This window comes from Aedes albopictus, chromosome 1 (genome assembly GCF_035046485.1).
Source record: "Aedes albopictus strain Foshan chromosome 1, AalbF5, whole genome shotgun sequence".
NCBI classification, from domain to species: Eukaryota; Metazoa; Arthropoda; class Insecta; order Diptera; family Culicidae; genus Aedes; species Aedes albopictus.
The window spans coordinates 188,874,414-188,893,461 of NC_085136.1; the positions used below are offsets into that span (position 1 = coordinate 188,874,414).

Here is a 19,048-nt window from a genome sequence, read left to right on the forward strand (position 1 = left end):
TTTCCAGCTTCCGTCGGTAGCATTTAGTACTTAGCGCGGTGCCCCACGCCGGGCCGCCATACCTAAGTATGGATGTAGCAACACTAGCCAGAAGCTTGCGCTTACTGGCGTACACCGCAGAGCTATTGGACATCATCCGGGACAGTGCCGCAATAGCTGTGGAGGCTCTTTTACAGGCATAATCGACGTGGCTACCGAAGGTAAGCTTATCGTCGATCATCACGCCCAAGTGTTTGACGGAGCGCTTTGACAGGATAGTACAGTCTCCTACACTGATCTCCGTCTGCTGCTCCGACTTCAGGTTGTTAACAACCGTCACCTCTGTCTTGTGGTGAGCCAGCTCCAGTTTCCTGGACCGCATCCACGCCTCCACAACTTTGATCGAGTGGTTGGTAGTCAACTTTACCTCCTCGATCGTTTCACCGTAGACTTCGAGCGTAATGTCGTCGGCAAATCCGACAATCACCACTCCCACTGGATACTCTAACCTCAACACCTCGTCGTACATGACATTCCATAACACCGGACCCAGGATGGAACCTTGCGGGACTCCTGAGGTTATGTGAAAGCACTTCCGACCCACCTCCGTGTCGTAGACTAGTACACGATTCTGAAAGTAACTTCCGAGAATCTTGTACAGGTACTCCGGTATCCCCAGACGCAAGAGCGCATCGGCAATAGCAGACCAGCTGGCGCTATTAAACGCATTCCTTACATCCAGAGTCACTACTGCGCAAAAGCGAATTCCCCTCCTCTTAGGCTCGAGTGCTTTCTCGGCGGTTTTTGTAACCGACAAGATAGCGTCTACGGTGGACCTCCCCTTCCGGAAGCCGTACTGGTTACTCGAAAGACCATTTTCGCCCTCGGTGAACCGCAACATTCTATTGAGGATGATCTTTTCGAGCACCTTCCCCGCCGTGTCAATCAAGCATATTGGTCTATATGCCGACGGGTCTCCGGGTGGTTTCCCCGCCTTTGGCAATAGTACCAGGCTCTGCCTCTTCCAAGCTTCTGGGAAAACTCCCTCGTCCAGGCATTTCTGCATAGCAGACCTGAACATCTCAGGAGCCTCTGCAATAGCTACTTTTAAGGCCAGGTTCGGAACTCCGTCCGGACCTGGGGCCTTACCTACGCTAAGGGACTTAGCTATCCCCGCAAGTTCCACATCGGTGACCCTCTCCTCATCGCCAGCCCCAGTCCCCGGCTGTCCTACGAAAGGAGGCCAAGGACTAGGATCATGACGCGGAAAAAGTCCTCCAATGATCCCCTCCAACATCTCTGGAGATTGCTCTGTAGGAGCCATCACACCTCTCGTCTTGGCCATAACGATCCTGTAGGCGTCACCCCACGGGTTCGTATTGGCACTCTGACAGAGACCCTCAAAGCAGGCCTTTTTGCTTGCTCTTATCTCGGTCTTAAGCGCGGCTTTTGCAGCGGCGAACACCACCCGCCGTTCGTTTCGCTCTTCCTCTGATCGTGCTCGCTGCATCCGCCGCCTAGCCCGTAGGCAGGCGCGGCGCAGGTCCGCAATCGCGTCGGTCCACCAGTAAGCCGGTGGCCTCCCATTTCTAGGGTGGACTCGCCTAGGCATGGTCGCATCACACGCACGTGAGAGCACCGCTACCAGCTCGTCGCCGTCTAAACCGATTAAGTTTCGCTCACGGCGGAGCGCCTCCCTAAATACCCCTTCGTCGAAGTATGATGTCTTCCACCTGCGAGGGCTTGGCCTTGGCCTAGCCGCCTCTTCTTCTATCCGCTGTCTGCTGTTATTGTAGTCGATACTGTAGCGAACCGCCAGGTGGTCGCTGTGAGTGTAGCCATCATCTACTCTCCAGTTCGAACTACTTGTTAGGCCAGGACTACAAAAGGTCACGTCAATAATTGACTCCGCTCCGTTTCGACTAAAGGTACTCTTGGTACCGACATTAGCCAAGTCGACATCTAAGATGGCCAGTGTTTCTAGCAGGATCTGACCCCGCTGGTTCGTGAAACGGCTTCCCCATTCCACGGCCCAGGCATTAAAGTCGCCCGCTATTACCACCGGCCTTCGCCCTGTTAGCACGGTCGTTAAGCGGTCCAGCATTTGCGTGAACTGCTCGATCGGCCACCGCGGAGGCGCATAACAGCTACAGAAGAAGACCCCGTTTACTTTGGCGACCACGAAGCCCTCATAGGTAGTAGACACCAACTCCTGAACGGGGTATTTACCCGTCGTCCATATCGCCGCCATTTTTCTGGTCCCATCCGCGACCCAGTTGCCGTTGCCGGCGGGTACTCGGTATGGGTCCGATATGATGGCGATATCCGTCTCCCACTCAGAAACTGCCTGACAAAGCAGTTGCTGAGCCGCATCACAGTGGTTTAGGTTCAGCTGCGTTACCTGCACTGTGATTTGTTGTTCACTGCGGCTTTCTTGAAGGCCGGGCACCTTGGACCACCCATCGGATGTCTGTTGTTCGAGGATTTCCCGGTACAGATCATGCAGATGGGCGGACTCGTGCAGCTTTGGGCCTTATGACCTTCAGCGCCGCATCGCCTGCACAGTTTGCGCCTGTCGGGGCCTTTGCAGTCCCACGACTTGTGTCCTGGTTCCAGACACCTGAAGCAAACCTCTGGTGGCTCGTAGAATGTCAGGTGACATACACACCAACCCACCTTTATGCTCCCTACTTTAACGGACTTTTTGACGTCCGCCACAGGTAGCTGAACCAAAGCTATCTGTGTCCCTGCTGGCCCTTTCCGTAGCTTAACGGCTGCGGCGGCCACCTGCACATCGCACTGTTGCCGCAGTGCCGTGACGAGCTCTTCCACTTCGGTGATCTCATCGATGTCTTTGACCTTCAGAGTCGCCTCATGTGTCAGAGCCCTCACCTGCACACCCTCACCAAGGACCTCTTCTGCCAGCCTCTTATAGGCGGCGCCCTTGTGCTCCTTCTGGCGCTTCAGCTCCAGGATCATCTCGCCCGTACGAGTACGTCTAATACTGCGTACGTCGGCTCCAAGACCCTCAAGCTTGGCGTCGCTTCGCATCATCTTCAAGACGTCCGAGTACTTGGACTGTTCCGTCTTGATGACGATAGCGTCGCCTTTTTCGCGCTTGGCACCTGCCCTCCTACGCCTTGGCTTGGCGTCCTGCGCTACTACCTGCGGATTCGCCTTCTTCTTCCTCTTCCGCTCTACCTTCGTCCAAGGGGGGTCCACCCCTTGGATCGCCCTACTCTGTGGCTGTTGAGGGCCCACTAGCGGTCGCAACCCCTTGTTCCCATCGTTCCGGGACGGGCCAGCCTTTTCAGGCCCACCCTTCCCAGCTTTCCGGGAACCCTGGCTGGGGTCCGACCTTCCGGCATTATTACCGACTTTCGGGGTAATGATTCGCCTGGCCTTGCGGGCACCGCCAGACAGCTCCTCGCCTGACGGTTGCCTCGCCCGCTTCTGCGATTGCTTGCCCCGTTTGTCGCGAGCAGTCGCTTCCGCCTTATTCGGACTTCCTGCGAAGGAGAAGGCCTCCGTTTGGGTAAACTTCGGCACTTTCTCATTTGCAGGCTCCGCTGCTGCAGCAGTCAGCAACGCGAGTGCCGCGTGCTCCTGCTTGGCATTGTCGATCGACGCCCTAAGTCGAAGCAAGGCCGTTTTCAGGTCCTTGCTTATATTCGACTTAGTGGACGCAAAGTCGATGATTTTGCCAAGCTGCTGCTCAGCCACCTCTATTGCGGACCGTCCTTTGGATCCTCGGTTGACGGCCCTCAACAACCACGCTCCGTCCATAACCTCCACCGGCTGGCTTGCCGGGAAGTGGACTGGAGCACCCACGCTTGAGCTGCGTACGCAACTCCCAGCGCCTATCTCATCACTTCTCCTTGTCGGAGATCTCATCAACCCGCTTCTTGCGAAGGGGTTGATCCCACCACTACTACCTGCTACACTTGATTTCTGTATTGGTTTGTTACTCATATTTTATTCCCACGAGTCGCACGAGAAAGAATGTCCACCACGCCAGAGCTCTGCATTAACGCGGTAAGGGACAGCTTACTGTGGGGGGTGCCCAGGTGCCCCACAGGCTCCGTTAAAGATCGAGCATCTTTTTCACCCCCTCGATCACTCATTCCTCGGCACGGGTCGCTTGACACCTTGAATTGGGGTTAGTAGTCCTATTCTTAGCCGGCAACTACGCGGCTGATGTCCCTCTAGCCATCTTCAAGTGTAGCTGCGCCAAGCTGCTCTTCCGTTGGTAGGGCCACTGCTAACTGCTGCGTGTAGTCTTGAGCCACTTCTACGTTACGCAGCTGCTCGATGTTGAGTCGCGGCGTTCGACTTCGGCGCGTGGTGATAACTGTCGAAAGTTTTGAGCGCATGCATACAGCGACTAAGTAGTGGTCCGAATCTATATTCGCACTGCGGTATGTGCGGACATTGGTTATATCCGAGAAGAATTTACCGTCGATTAGAATGCGGTCGATTTGGTTTTCTGTTTGATGGTCGGGTGATCTCCAGGTGGCTTTGTGGATATCTTTGCGGGGGAAGAAAGTGTTTCGGACTACCATACCACGGGAGGCTGTAAAGTTTACGCATCGCTGGCCGTTATCATTCGATTCGGCGTGCAGGCTGTTTCGCCCGATTACCGGTCGGTACATTTCCTCCCTTCCCACCTGCGCGTTCATGTCGCCGACAACGATTTTCACGTCACGCGGCGAGCAAGCATCGTATGTTTGCTCTAGCTGCGCGTAGAACGCTTCTTTCTCGTCATCAGGTCTCCCTTCGTGTGGGCAGTGGACGTTGATGATGCTGTAGTTGAAGAAACAGCCCTTAACTCTTAACATGCACATCCTTGCGTTGATCGGCTGCCACTCGGTCACACGTTGTCGCATCTTGCCCAACACTATAAATCCTGTTCCCAGTTCATAGATGGTGCCACAGCTTTGGTAGAAGGTAGCCGCTCGATGCCCGCTTTTCCACACTTTCTGTCCAGTCCAACAAAGTTCCTGCAATGCCACGATGTCGAAGTTGCGGGGATGTAGTTCGTCGTAGATTATCCTGTCACATCCTGCGAAACCTAGTGACTTGCAATTCCATGTTCCAAGTTTCCAATCGTAATCCTTATTTCGTCGCGTGGGTCTTTGCCGATTGTATCGAGTCGTATTTTCTCCTATGTTATTCGCAATGGGGATTTTTACGGGTGGCTTATTGGGCCTACGCCAACACTCCTGTCTCGCCGGAAGGCCATCGTGCCAGTTCTGTTTAACGTCCCAACCAACACTAGGACGACCACACAGATGGGGCTACCCGCTTGGATCTAGCTGGGCGTGGTGCAGCGTTTCATACTCAGCCGCTGGATGCCAGAACAGACGCTGTTTGAGCCGCACCTCCTTGGTGAACAGACACTCGAGTCGTACCTCCTCAATCTAGCTGAAGTCAGAAGGTTAACAGTGCCCAGGCTGCACTACCAGCTAAGCACACAACTCTTAGCTGGCGGTCTTTGTCATCGTTTGACCCGTGGAAGCATGAGGTAGGAACTTGTGAGGACCAGAGCTATGTTAGACGCTCTCCTTATCGACGCACCGTTTTGCAGCCCAAATGTGCAACCTAAGCCCTGTGAATCACAACAAATCATCAGACCCATGTGGGGTGCTTGGGCTGTGATCATCTTTGTCGAATACGACTGCTCGTGGTATATTTTGGGGATATTGACGTAGGACTATTCCCTGGTTTTTCAGTTCGACTGTGAGATCAAAATCATCCTTGTGTTTTCTTACTCTGACATTCCGATCCGTATCAGAACTTTCTCAAAGATTCTGTAGATTATGTTCTTTAGATCTCTCAATATTCGTTTGATTTTCATCTTCAAATATTATTGCCAGTTTTTGTTTTGTTCTAGAAGTATGTTGTTAAGCTTTACTAATGAAAATCATAGTCTTTTTTTTTTCGGAAAACGGAAATGTTAAATTCAGCGTTAACACGTCAAAAAGTTTTAACTCGTTTTGATTATCAAACATGTTTCTGTCGCTTTTGGGTCTATCTTATTCCACCCACGCTTATCGATAAAGTATCAGAAAGATCTATCTTCACGCTAGTCGTACGCAAAAATGTGTAAATTTTGTTAACATGTAGTGAAATAGTAGTGAAAGTGAATTCTTTCCCGAGTCCAAATCCCACAGTAAAACTAGTAGAGTGGAGTGGAAGGAACATAACTTGAACAGTATCACCATGTCAAAAGCAGTGATTTTGAAAACTGCGAAGCAAAGGAGTGGAACAACATACAGTGATTCCCAACAGGTCAGTTACGGCATGCGTCTATTAAATGAAATCCAAGATGGCAACCTCTGCTTTCTAAAGATAATTGATATCCTTTGTATTATTTGTATTTTCAGAAAGAAGGGTTTCTTGGAGTTTTTGGGTGTGTTAAGGGGGCACTATTGGAGGTTTCAGAGGGTAACGCACCTACGGGAACCCGTGATAACGCACCTGAAGCCTCCGGTAATGCTTTTGAAACCCGCATGAAAATCGTCCAGAACTCCCAGAAACACCACCGGAAATCCCCTGAATTTACATCGGACCCCTGTAACGCAGTTGGGACCCTCCGAAACCTCCGCCCTTGAAACCCTCTGTGGCTTCTTGAAATGTTTATTGTTTATGAAAATCTCCTGAAGCGCCGTCGGAGTCCATGCAACGTACCTGAGACCCGCCGGACCCCCCGAAAACGCTTCTGTGACGCACTTGTAACGTTTCTGAAACCCGTCAAAACCTCAGAAATTCCCCGAAATGCTTCTGAAATCTCCTTAAACTCCCTCGGACCTCGTGGACGCATCAAAGACCCACCGAACCCCCCGAAAACTTTTCAAAAAACGCACTTTAAACGCCTCTGAACCCGCCGAAAATCCTCTGAAACTTTCTGAAATGCTTACCAATTCCCCCTAAAACCCCCTCGGAGCTCATATAACTGACACTTGTAACGGCTCTAAAATCTAGAAAACCTTAAAAAACCTGCAACGCCCTTGAAATCCTATAAAACCCTCGAAAACGTCACTGAAACTTGCTCCGAAAGTCATTATTGTTTCGACTTTCTCATACTTCCGGTTCTCGAGTTTCGGAATGTCTCGTTCACAGTTTTCGGAACTACTAAATCTTCAGGTCTACATTACAAAACTGCCATTTCATACTCCCATGGTACCATAAACTTCATTCATGGTGAACAACATTCATGCATCGATTATCCAACGCCTCAGGTTATTCAGCGTAGTCCATGCAGTCGTGATTTTTACACAACCCGTTCAACTTTTTTCTTGATCTTCAAATGGAGAAGATTTCTACAAAACTTTTTCCAAAACTGAACTTTGAATATTACCACTCGAGCCGAAAACTCTTTGTTAAAAACGTTCTGTAACTGTGTAACAATATGAAGGACTATTAAGCCTGATTCGGAGTTCATTTTCAATTCCCTTTGGGTTCGTTCTAATACCACGTAGATTTTTTTTGGAGGGGAGGGAGCCTGGTTAACAATTTTGTATGGACCAAAAGCTGTGGAGAGAGAGGGCCTTTTCGGACGGAGAAGAGCTTTGGCAGTTCGAATGCGCCTACCTGCGCCAAAATTGAGTTCTAATACAGTTCTCGCAGTTGAGTGTTCTATTCACTAGCCGATTTTTTAATTGGGTTAAGACAAACTTTTGAATGGGTGAACGATTTTTTTTTATTCTTTTAATTCTGTTAGTTCTTTTCCAACCAGCGAATTGCAATTGACTAGTGGGCTCATTTCATATTACTTTGTAGTTTTGAAATTTAAATGCAAAACAGTCTACCGCGATATTCGTGCATTTGTAATATCTCTGCATTTACTTAACAGTTATTTTGTAGTCCGTCACAGCTAATGTCGGCTTGGAAGTTTAATTTTGTGATACACTAGTTCTTGTTATTTATCATATTTATTAAAACCTTTCGAATTGTTTGTCACCGAAGCGTCGATACCCTTTACATATAAATGTCTGTTGAAATGTCACAGTTTTGAAAATAGTTATGCTTAAACATTCGATTCCACATATCGTTTAACAAGACGACTCCCAACCCATATCCAAATTCGTAGTGTTTACTCGTGGGCGTACAGAGGGCTCAACGGTATCCAAGAAAGAGAATAACACGTCATCAGCAAGTTGAACTGATTCAAACACAGTCGGTGGGCCGGTATTGCTTCAGTTGGGAATGATAATATCAGTACATACTTAGGGGCTGTCCATAAACCACGTGGTCATGGGGGGGGGACAAATGGGCGCGGGGGTGGTATGGACAAATGACCACGCGGGGTGGGGGGGGGGGGGGGGGGTGGGGATGGTTGAAAAGTCCCAAGAAAATTACCACGTGGTTTATGGACAGCCCCTTACACATTGAGGACTATTTCTTGGTTGAAGCAGAGTTATTCTTGCAATAGCGAAGTAGAAACTGCGAGTGGTCTATCATGCTTATGATCATTTGAGAGTATTTCGGTCATTGTAAAGAGCTTGTTTTCATTTTCTTTTATTTTTTATTTTACAAAATAACTTACACAGGACCTTAAGCTAATGACTTTTAGTAACCTTTCTTTTGCAAAGCCTTGATGTCTTGATCTCCGTAGTAGTCCTCGCTGAAAGTGAAAATGAAAAACATGAAATTGAATTTTAATCGCATTGATAGGTTAAATTAAAGAGAACCTAGCACCAACAGCCCTCACATAATTGTGATCAGTGTTGAAAAATTCATTTCGTCAAATCCAAATTCGATCACCTACAGCTCATTTTAGAAGCTGAACCTGAGAAAATGGTACATGAAAAACTTGTGCGGCTAGACCAGTTCTGCAAGAAAGTCACGGAAAAACTGCTATTTTTCGAATATTTAAGGTAAATGTCACGGGCTATCTTCGAAAAATGCCAAATGATATTCACGGTGAATATCATTTGGCATTTTTCACAGGTAGTCCGTGACATTTACCTTAAAGATTCGAAAAATAGCAGTTTTTCCGTGACTTTCATGCAGAACTGGTCTAGCCGCACAAGTTTTTCATATACCATATTCTCAGGTTCAGCTTCTAAAATGAGCTGTAGGTGATTGAATTTAGATTTGACGAAATGAATTTTTCAACACTGATTGTGATTGGATGTCAAATAATGCCGTTATCGATGGGTGTGAAGTGCTTGCTGATAATCAGTTGCATAAGAATGAACAAAATGATCAGATTAATTCCGTACACGTAGGTTCATTTTTTTTATTTCCTATGATGAGCATCACGTGGATGAGTATCCATAGTTTCAAGTACATCTGAATGCCTTTTAATTTGTTTGGAAACAAACATTAAATAATTCATATGCAGAACGGTAATTTAATTAAATTCCACGCTCGGTTGTACTAAATTAGATTAGCTCTCGCTTTTAAACAATAAACTCATTTGTTTCGTCAGCTCTCAATACAGCGAGCTCGGGCCACTGTTTGCAGCTACATCGAGCCTACTTTCAATGAGTGGTGGTCTTCACTACCACATTGCTGTTATCACCATGGGTGTTCAAAGGATGCCAATTCTGGTATTCAACGGTACAGTAGTACCCTGAATAGCTAATAGGAGTGTCCGATATATGCATTTGGTTTTTGTTACTGAAGCTCATGTATATTTGAGCTATCGTACAACTTGAATATTTGGCAACGTCCAAATTACCATATCATCTTTTATTCCACATTTCCGATGCTTCCGCAAATATGCACTTCCATGGAAACGACTGTACTGATGCCGGCAACTAAATGCGAATTGAATGCGCACTACGACGCAAACAGATTTGCATTCCGTTGGTGTGCACATGTGTACTAAACGAATTTCGGCACGTTTCTCAAACAACATCAAACAGCATCAGCTTCGGCAAATTAATTAATTTGATTAGCAGAGAGTGAAAGCAACAAAAATCAAACCATCCCGGGCGCCGCCACCACCTGCAGCCAGAGCATCGCATCGCACGCTTTTGGACAGTGTGAATGAATTAGAAAGAGATACAGAATAGTGGAGAGAATAGGTATTAGGGCAGTTCATTTTTATATTGTTGAGAAATTGGTGAAACTTCACAGGAAGTATTCATAATTATTTAAAATTATTTTCACAAATTCATATAATTAGAACATTTACAAAAAAAAAAAAAAAAATGAAAAAATCGGTCCAACTTGGACCGTCCAAGTTTTCTCCAGGTGTTAACTTGGATTTCACAGCTGTATCAGGTTATAGTCTCTCAAATAAGTATTGACTTAAAAATTATATTCGACTTCGAATATCAACTTTTAACAACCGATTGGTTCACCCTATTTAACAAACAACAGCGGATTAAAAGCAGTGAAGTTAGCAAAGTTTCAACGTAGCCATTGTTTGATGAGTTGTATAGTTTCGCTCACGATTGGTGGATTACAATTAAATTAGGAATGTTCACACCCACGTGCAGCCTTGCATCAATACCTCCCTGGTCAAGTGAATTGCGGTGGAGGATCAGTAAAGTAAAAACTCAAATCTGTTTCGGAATCCTATCAATTATTTCGACTAAATTTGATTGCATTCGCTCGTAACCAACTGATTTGGTTCTTGTGAGTTTTGGGGTTTGACCTCGTGATACCCAGTCATATTTAAATTCTTGACATACTAAACTATGAGAGTAGAAATTATTTTTGTATTATGGCCAGTGGAGTGACCAGAAATTTGCTCTGGGAGGACTTTCGACGATGAATGATAACTGTTTTTATTGGACACTCACATTTAGCAAACAGCAATGACTAATGAGACCAAATTTGAGTCGTTATCTAAAAATAGCGGCGCAGTCGAAAAAATATTTCATCTAAAAGCGTTTTAACTGACAATTTGTTCCCAAAAATTTGGGCTGGGGGGGAGGGCGGTGGGTTGTGTTGTCACATCACATCATTTACTAAAGCAAAGGACAGTATGTAAAACTGCATAAAGATTTCGGGTAAACTATCTAGTTCATTGGAACGATAAACGCTGTGGGCAACGCGTAATGCAGACCCTTAGAGGTTATCAGCCCCTTCTCAGCAATCTCTATACCTAGTTTCTTGTGGTACTGGCTGGACTACGAAGAATCTTAGAGAAGATCGAGTACCCAATCCATTCAGGCTGTACACTGTTGCGAATGCCTCAAAAACGTAATTGAAATTGTATTGGCCATTAAAATACATTTTTGAATAAAATGTTTTTGGTAAAGGTTATCTAATAATTTCAAATGTATTAAAACATCTGTGTGATGAGTCTCCAATCATCTAACTAAAAGCCAGAAAAGATTGTTATGGACGATTCGGACGCATTAGGGTCTGACCGACATCCATGTGCCATTGAAGGACTCTAAGCTCAACCGTGCATCATGATCCTCCGGAAAATTAGGAGGTTGGTGTCAAACCCTCTGAACCAGTCGTTGATAAAAACTACTACGGGAAATCAGCACCCACGATTGGAATGCTCAGGGCCCACTAGCTGACGAACGAAAACAACCTACGACTCATCGATTTCGCCGCCTCCAAGAATATGGCCATATCTTCTTCCAACACAGCCTCTCTTGCCCTGGAAATCAGTTGGAATCCCCAATCGACCACGTTGTGATCGATGGATGACAATTCTCCGGCATTATCGACGTCAGGACCAGTTGAGGAGCTCATATCGATTCTGACCAATACTTGGCGATGGTCTAACTGCGTAAAATCTCTTCAAATCAACAATGTACGATACCGACGGCTTCTTTGGTACAACCTAAGGTGTCTGACACAATGGATGTGGCCTCAACATACGCGCAGAATTTTGAGGCAGCGCTGTGTCCGTGGAAGCTCAACGTACCCCGCAACGGATTCGTTACACTAAGTAAATGTACCAAGATAAGGACAGGTGCCTGTCAACGGACCAATAAGAGATGTTGCAAAGGTGGAGGGTAGGACTTTGTGGCGCGCACCTGAATAGTTCAGAGAACGTGGCTGCATCAGCACGACGAGTGATGGGAACAATCTTCCTCTCTGAATGAAGTTAAGGATGCCATTCAACAGCTCACGATCAAAAAGGCAGCTGGTAAGGGTGGTATCGCAGCTTAGCTCATCAAGATGGGCTCGGAAAAGTCGTCCATTTCTCGCGTTTAGTATCATACAGGCGTATCTACAATGATCGATTTCTCTTCATCGATTTTCTCTTCGGATTATTCCGGGAAATACGTCCAATAGTCGGATGATCTATCGGTATATTTCGGTGAAGGACGACTAGGACTAGCATCTAAAACAAAAAAAAAAACAATCAAAAATGATTTCCCGGCCAAGTTATTAACCAAAGAGAAAATCGATGAAGAGAAATCGATCATTGTAGATACGCCCGTATGATACTGAGCGCGAGATTTGTCTGCACCGTTTGATTGTCAGGATCTGGGAAACGAACGAAGCAGCAACTGGAAGAATGTAGAGTTTACCGTTTTGCATGTGTTCATAAATGTGACAACGAACCTTCCTCTGAATTGTATCCTAGCTCTTCCAAATCGCCATGTGCTATGCTGATAGGAGGCTCATGAAAATCCCGTGGGTATGAGGTTGACGCATAGCTGCCTGGGAGCTCGTAATGATATTCTACCGTTGTGAACCATCGTTGGTTATGTACCGTTTCATCCATCACAGGACCTATATGTGTTCCATATCCATGTCCTCCCAGAGTCCCAGAGCACCAGTTCGGGTGCATTCTGCTATCATTGTTAGCCAAAAACTTATCTGCCAATATCGGTAGCCTAGGGCACGTAGAAAGGTTCCAGGAAGCTGCAGAAAAGAACCCTTAGAGGCGTCGCAAAAGAAGAAAATGGCCAGACGTGGTCGAAGCCTTGGGGATCGACATAAGCACATCGGCGGGCACTGTCAGGTTACGAGGAATATGTTGTCAGGTGGCTGGTGAATGAAAGTCTAGCGTGATTATCCTCTATCTCACGGTAGATTATCCGTGCCATTCCTGAGGAACTTGAGTAGAGGATTTTCTGAGGAGCTTCCAATTGTCATCTGATAGGGTATCCCCGGGGGCCTATTTAATTTCATGCAGCGAATAGCTTTTTTGCAAAAGGTTTTCTGAGTGCTTCAAAGGGTCGATTGACAACTGAATCGTAGGCGACGAGAGGACTATAGAGAAAACGACTATCGCCGGTGTTTGCGACTATATAGCCTTCGTCGGCTAGGGAGTCTACCCGCGCTCTTTTCTTCTCTCCTTAACCTTCCGTAACTCGCGCGGTTGACTACCTGCGTCAGCACCACGCTAATGCTGAGTACACGAGATTTTTTCAACGTGTTGTACAAAATACAACAGCGCGATCGCTCGAAGGTTAATGAGTATGTATTACACTTTATTCTCGAGAATCGAATAACACCAATGGGTAGCAACTATGTCTTAACGTGTATTCTCTCGCTGAACTGCACCTGTGGCGTTCTTTCACTCCTCTATCTACATCCGAATGTTAACTGAGATTTCTCTGGGTGCGTAGCTCACCTAGATCACCGATGCCGATGAAAGCATGCATAATCGCTTGCGAGGCAGCAAAGCACAAAGAGAAACATGCCAAAGATAAAGAGGCACAAAAATCAACACAACGAGTTACAATTATGTGCCTCATTTTTTGAAGTTTCGGGCAAGTTGTTCGACAACTTTAAAGACTCTGGCTTCAGTGTGATTAGCTGGGGGATTAGGTTTGCACTAAGTGCGTTAACTTTGAGCAAACGTACTTTTTGTTTGTGCAAACGAATCCGCACATTTTTCGAAGTTACAAGATGCAAGCAAGATGATGAAACAAAAAGAGAGAAAATGCTCTAAATTTGGGCGTGGGAGCGTTATGCAGATGTTTTGTTCTTTTGTTTTTGTCTGAGTAAGCTTTCATTTTTGTTTCAGGATCTTCGAATACTTTCTTGAGCATAAGTAAACCGGCCTACATGCATAAATTGTGATCTCTCGCTGTATTATGAATATGATTTATACTTCCACAGGCTCATACATCTATGTATGTTTCATCTAGCTATGAGTTCAATGACTATCTAAGAGTACGAGCGCTCTCTGGCCCTTGGATCCTGCAAGCGTAACAAGTCTGAAACGTTTTGAAAACCCTTCTGAATCCGCATGTAATGCACATTAAACGCTTTGAAACGCCTCTGAAAGTCCCTGAAGTCCCCCAAAGCTCACCTGAGAGCGCGTAAAGCCCCCAAAAGCCCCTCAAAAACCTACTGAAAAACCCTGAAAATGCCTCTTAAACCACCCCAATGTCATGAAACGCCTTGAAACGCCTCTTAAACTCTCTTTAGCACACCTAAAAGCCAATGAAAGCCATAAAAGCCCTCTGAAACCTCCTGAAACCTTACCTGGGGCTCCACTGACGCTCACATGAGAGTTTTTGAGCCCTGAAGCTCCGCTGAAACCTCCTGAAACGCCTCCGAAGCTCCCTTGAAAGCCCTCAAAAACCTCTTCTGAAATGTCCCAAAACACATTGAAATGCCTTGAAACGCCTCTAAAACATCCCTTCTAGCTCGCAGCCCATGAAGCACATAAAATTCCTCTGAAACCTTCTGAAAAAAAAAACATTAAATGACTTCGAATCGTCCCTCTTCCTTAGGCCGCCGTGAAAATCCCTAAATCTTCTCTGAAATCTCCTGAAACACCCTAACCTGGATGTAGGGAATGGGAAGTGTGGATATATTATATTCTATATCGCGTAGAGTTGAAGTACTGACGATTAGAAGGGGATTGGTTTGATTTCTTCTTCTTCTTTATAACTCTATGTCCCCACTGAGACTTGGCCTGCCTGGCTTCAACTTAGTGTTCTTTGAGCACTTCCACACACAGTTATTAATTGAAGGGCTTCTTTGCCTGCCATTGCATGAATTTGTATATTGTGAGGCACGCACAACGATACACTATGCCCAGGGAGTCGAAAAGGCTTTCCCGACTGGAACGGGAATCGAACCCGCCGTCTCCGGATTGGCGATCCATAGCCTTAACCAAATAAAATGCTAAAAATAAGATCTCAACATGTTCCTGGAGCATCTGGACAATATCGAAATTTGATATTTCATGATCAAATGAATAGCTCGCTGCTTTTAGTTATAGGTCTTACAAGAGCTAGCCATGATATTGTAGTGATGCTCTAGGAGTAAATTTTAGATACATTTTTTAGATCTTTCATCTCTCATATCAATCAAACCAATATTTCTTTTTCATATGAGGGGCCCAGAATCAAAGGGGTGTAAGTGACGATTTTGCCGATTTTGAGCTGAGCATATCATAAAATTCTTCAGATTTCAAGCTTTCAGGAACTTTTTTAAGTTTGTTTGTACGATGTTTGGAAAAATTACAATAAATCTGAGAAAATTTGGTTTATTTTGAAGCTCCATACATTTTGTATGGGATGAAAACTTGGTCAAAAACTTAAAACCTCATTTACTCGAAAGTGGGGTTTTGTCACTTACATCCCTTTGCTTCTAACCCCCTCATATATAATAAGTGATATGAATTAAAATGAGTATTAACTCAAGGCCAACCTGACTTGAGCAGAGTAAACAGTACGAGCCTTTACTCAAATCCGTATGAATAAAATTGTACTTTACTAAAAGTAAGTTCGAATTTCGAACATAGCATTTGCTTTGTCAAAACTGGTGTTTACGTTTTGGGTTTCGGGTCACATGAATGAAAATCAGTAAATTTTGGAGTAGCTCCGAATTCAGCTAAAAGTACATCCGAATTCAGCTAAAAGTAGTAAGAATTCGGAACAATCTGCAGCCGTTTTATTATGCTAGTGATTCCTCATGAGATTTGTTTTTCGACTTCCTATGAATTATTCCACTAGACCCTCCAGAGAAGCAATACTTGGGATTTCTATAGAATTTATTTCTAGGTTTCCGCCAGGAGTTGTTCCAGAGATTTCTCCATTAGTTGTTTATGGAATTCCTCCAGATCTATCCAAAAGTTGTTTCTGGGATCTCCTCCAGGAGTTATATCCGTTGGATTCTTCCAGCAGCTGTTCGTTCTGGGATTGCTTCAAGAGTTCCTCCTGGGATTCCTGTAATAGTTGCTTCTAGAATTCTTCCAGCAATTCTTCTTGGTTCAGACTCTAGTTTAATTTAAAAACACTTCACTAATACTTTACTTTTGCAAAAGAAAAATAAAAAATGAATAACTCTTTTAAAGAAAAACTAGAAAAGACGAGCAAATTCCTTTTAATTCTACTACTGTGCTTATCTTCGGACAGATAGGCCTATTTCGTCTGTGACTTACAGACTTCTTCAGTGTCAAGTGCTCGACTGAAGAAAACCTCGCATTCGTTGTGGTATTTATACTAGAAGTGTATGTGTAGGTACGTGTGTGGGTAAAAGTGTAGGTATAAAAATGTAGGTACAAAATTGTAGGTACAGTTTTGTAAAAAAGGGGTGTATCTACCTGTTAGAAAACAGGGTGTCAATAAGATACCTAAAGCTAGGAAAATTCCTACCGATTTGGTAGGTAGTCAATTGGTGTTTGTTGTGTTATTTTTTTTTTTTTTTTTTTTTTTCCTGCCGATTTGGTAGGTAGTCAATTTGTGTTTTGTGTATTGTGTAATGTTTTGTGTGTGTTAGGTAAAAATTTAAACAGCCACGTGTACCCATTGCCCTGATCCTTGTTAAGTAGTTTTTTATTGTTTTGTTTGTAAATTTCTAAACTTTCTGCAACATCAAGTTTCCATGGGTTTGTAATGTGTCGTAAGAGTTTAATATTTGAAGTATTCAAAAAATGTCCTTCATTGAAAATATGTTCAGCAACTTTAGATTTAAAATGGTGAATGAGTCCTTTGTCTGTGTCTTTGTGTGCTTTTGATACTTCCGTTATGTGTTCTTTGAATCGTGTGTTGAGTGTGCGTTTTGTTTGTCCTATGTATATTTTGTCACAGTGATTACATGTTATTTTGTAAACACCAGATTTTGTTAAGTTGTCCAACGGGTCTTTCGTAGATCCTAAGAGAGTTTGAAGTTGGTTAGCTTTGCTTGTGAAAACTAATTCAAAACCAAACTTTCTGAGAATTGGTCGGAGTTTTTTGGTGTCATTGTTGTAGTTCACAATTATCCGTTTAAGTGTAGGTTCTGTCCGTGTCAGTGTAGTCAAAGAACGTCTGTATTGTTGTTGTGTCTTTTTGTTGATGATCTGTTGTATTGTTTGTTTTGTGTAACCGTTCAACTGTGCTGTTTCGAAAATGTAATTAAGTTCTTTCGTTTTTCCTGTTTCACTAAGTGGAAGTGTCTGCATTCGGTGTATCATGTGATTGAAGGATGCAATTTTGTGTTGATGTGAGTGATTTGATGAATTTGGAATAGTGCGTTGAGTGTGTGTCGGTTTTCTGTAAATTTCGAAGGAAAGTGTTGATTCTTGTTTTACGATGAGTATGTCCAAAAATGGTAGTTGGTTGTTCTGTTCAATTTCACAAGTGAATTCGATGTTTTTGTGTGCATTATTGATGTTGTTCAAGATTTCAGGTAAAAGATGTTTCTTAACAATGCTAAACACGTCGTCAACGTATCTCCACCAGACTTCAGGAAGCTGTTTGTTGTTTTCTAAGCGTTTTTCCAAATTTGCCATAAAAATTTCACTTAAAAATGGAGAAAGTGGATTGCCCATGGGGGCACCATTAAGTTGTTTGTAGGTTTCATTTCTGAACGAAAAATAATTTTCTTCCATACAAAGTTTGGTTAATTTGATGTATGTACGAACTTTCTTAATCCAATCTGAATCTGAATCTTCATATTGGTTCAGAAGCCAATCTTCTAGTAGGTTAATGGCCTCTTTAACTGGAATGCTTGGAAAAAGTGATTTAACGTCGAATGAAACTAAAATTTCATCGTCGTTAACGGATAAATTCTGTACTAGTTCTGTGAATTGTTCGGAATTCTTGACAGATCTATTGTGAATTTTTTTTTAGGCATGTTTTGGAATTCTTGTACTAAATATTTGGCAATTTTGTGTGTAGGTGAACCAATGGCTGAAACAATCTCACGCATTTCATTTCCAGGTTTATGAACTTTGGGAAGTCCTTTTATTCTTGGCAATGAAGGGTTAGATTCTTTCAGGCTTTTAATGACGCTTCCTAAAACTGGTGTAGACTCTTTGAGAGTTTTGTCAACACGTCTTACTAATCCTGGAAGAGGATCAGTACGTTGTTTCCGGTAAGGTCCATTTTGAATCTTGTTATTCATTATTTCATCATAGTCCTCTTTGTTCATGATTACTGTTTTGTTTCCTTTGTCAGCTTTCAGATAGAAAACTGGTTTCTGGTTAAGTTCTTTGATTATTCGTTGTTCTTTCAGGTGTTCTTTGTTCAATTTGTTTTGTTGTGTGTTTTGAATAGTGTTAGCTGTTTGTGTTCTGATTTCTTGAATCTGTGGTGTCTGTAAATTGTTCGTGTTGATAGCTGTTTCAATGTCGATTATGGTTTGTGTTGAATCTGGTTTAGAGTGTACTGCGTAGTTAAGACCTTTGTTGAGAAGGGTCAACTGTTCTTCCGTAAACTGTTCGGAAGAGCGATTGACCACTAACCCAGTTAGTTCTTGTGTTGTGTTTTGTGGTTGTGTAGAAGAACATGTAAACTTTGGATTTCGCATCTTTAATGCTTTAAGTTTTTTATCTAGTAATTTCCTTTTTCTTTCTGATTCACAAAATTCTGCAACTTTTACTTTTGTTAGAAAATTAGGGAAAGATTCAGGATAATCTTTCGCTAACTTTAAATGGAGAGAATAACATTCCAAAGTTTTCATGTTGATCTTGCTGTGTAGTTTTTTGATGCTTTCTTTGATGAGTGTTTGTTCAAGTATCTTTACTATGTTGGGGTTTGTGGCTGTTTTAACTTTTACCTTGTGACTTACGGGAGTAAGCCTGTGGCTTGGTTGCCATCTTCACTTTACTATTACTTTAGAGCTTTTAGTAGAACTTGTTACTTCAGACTCTAGTTTAATTTAAAAACACTTCACTAATACTTTACTTTTGCAAAAGAAAAATAAAAAATGAATAACTCTTTTAAAGAAAAACTAGAAAAGACGAGCA

At 43.9% G+C, this 19,048-nt stretch overlaps 1 protein-coding gene across 1 annotated transcript in view; it reads right to left on the bottom strand.

The window, feature by feature from the left end:
* Positions 1–8,494: 8,494 nt before the first annotated feature.
* Positions 8,495–19,048, bottom strand: part of LOC115257151 (protein obstructor-E) — a 63,110-nt gene continuing 52,556 nt past the window's right edge. The window contains exon 5 of the mRNA XM_029856546.2: positions 8,495–8,605. Within this exon, the coding sequence (XP_029712406.1) occupies positions 8,551–8,605 (55 nt within the window). The 3' untranslated portion in view covers positions 8,495–8,550. The remainder of the gene's footprint in view (positions 8,606–19,048) is intronic.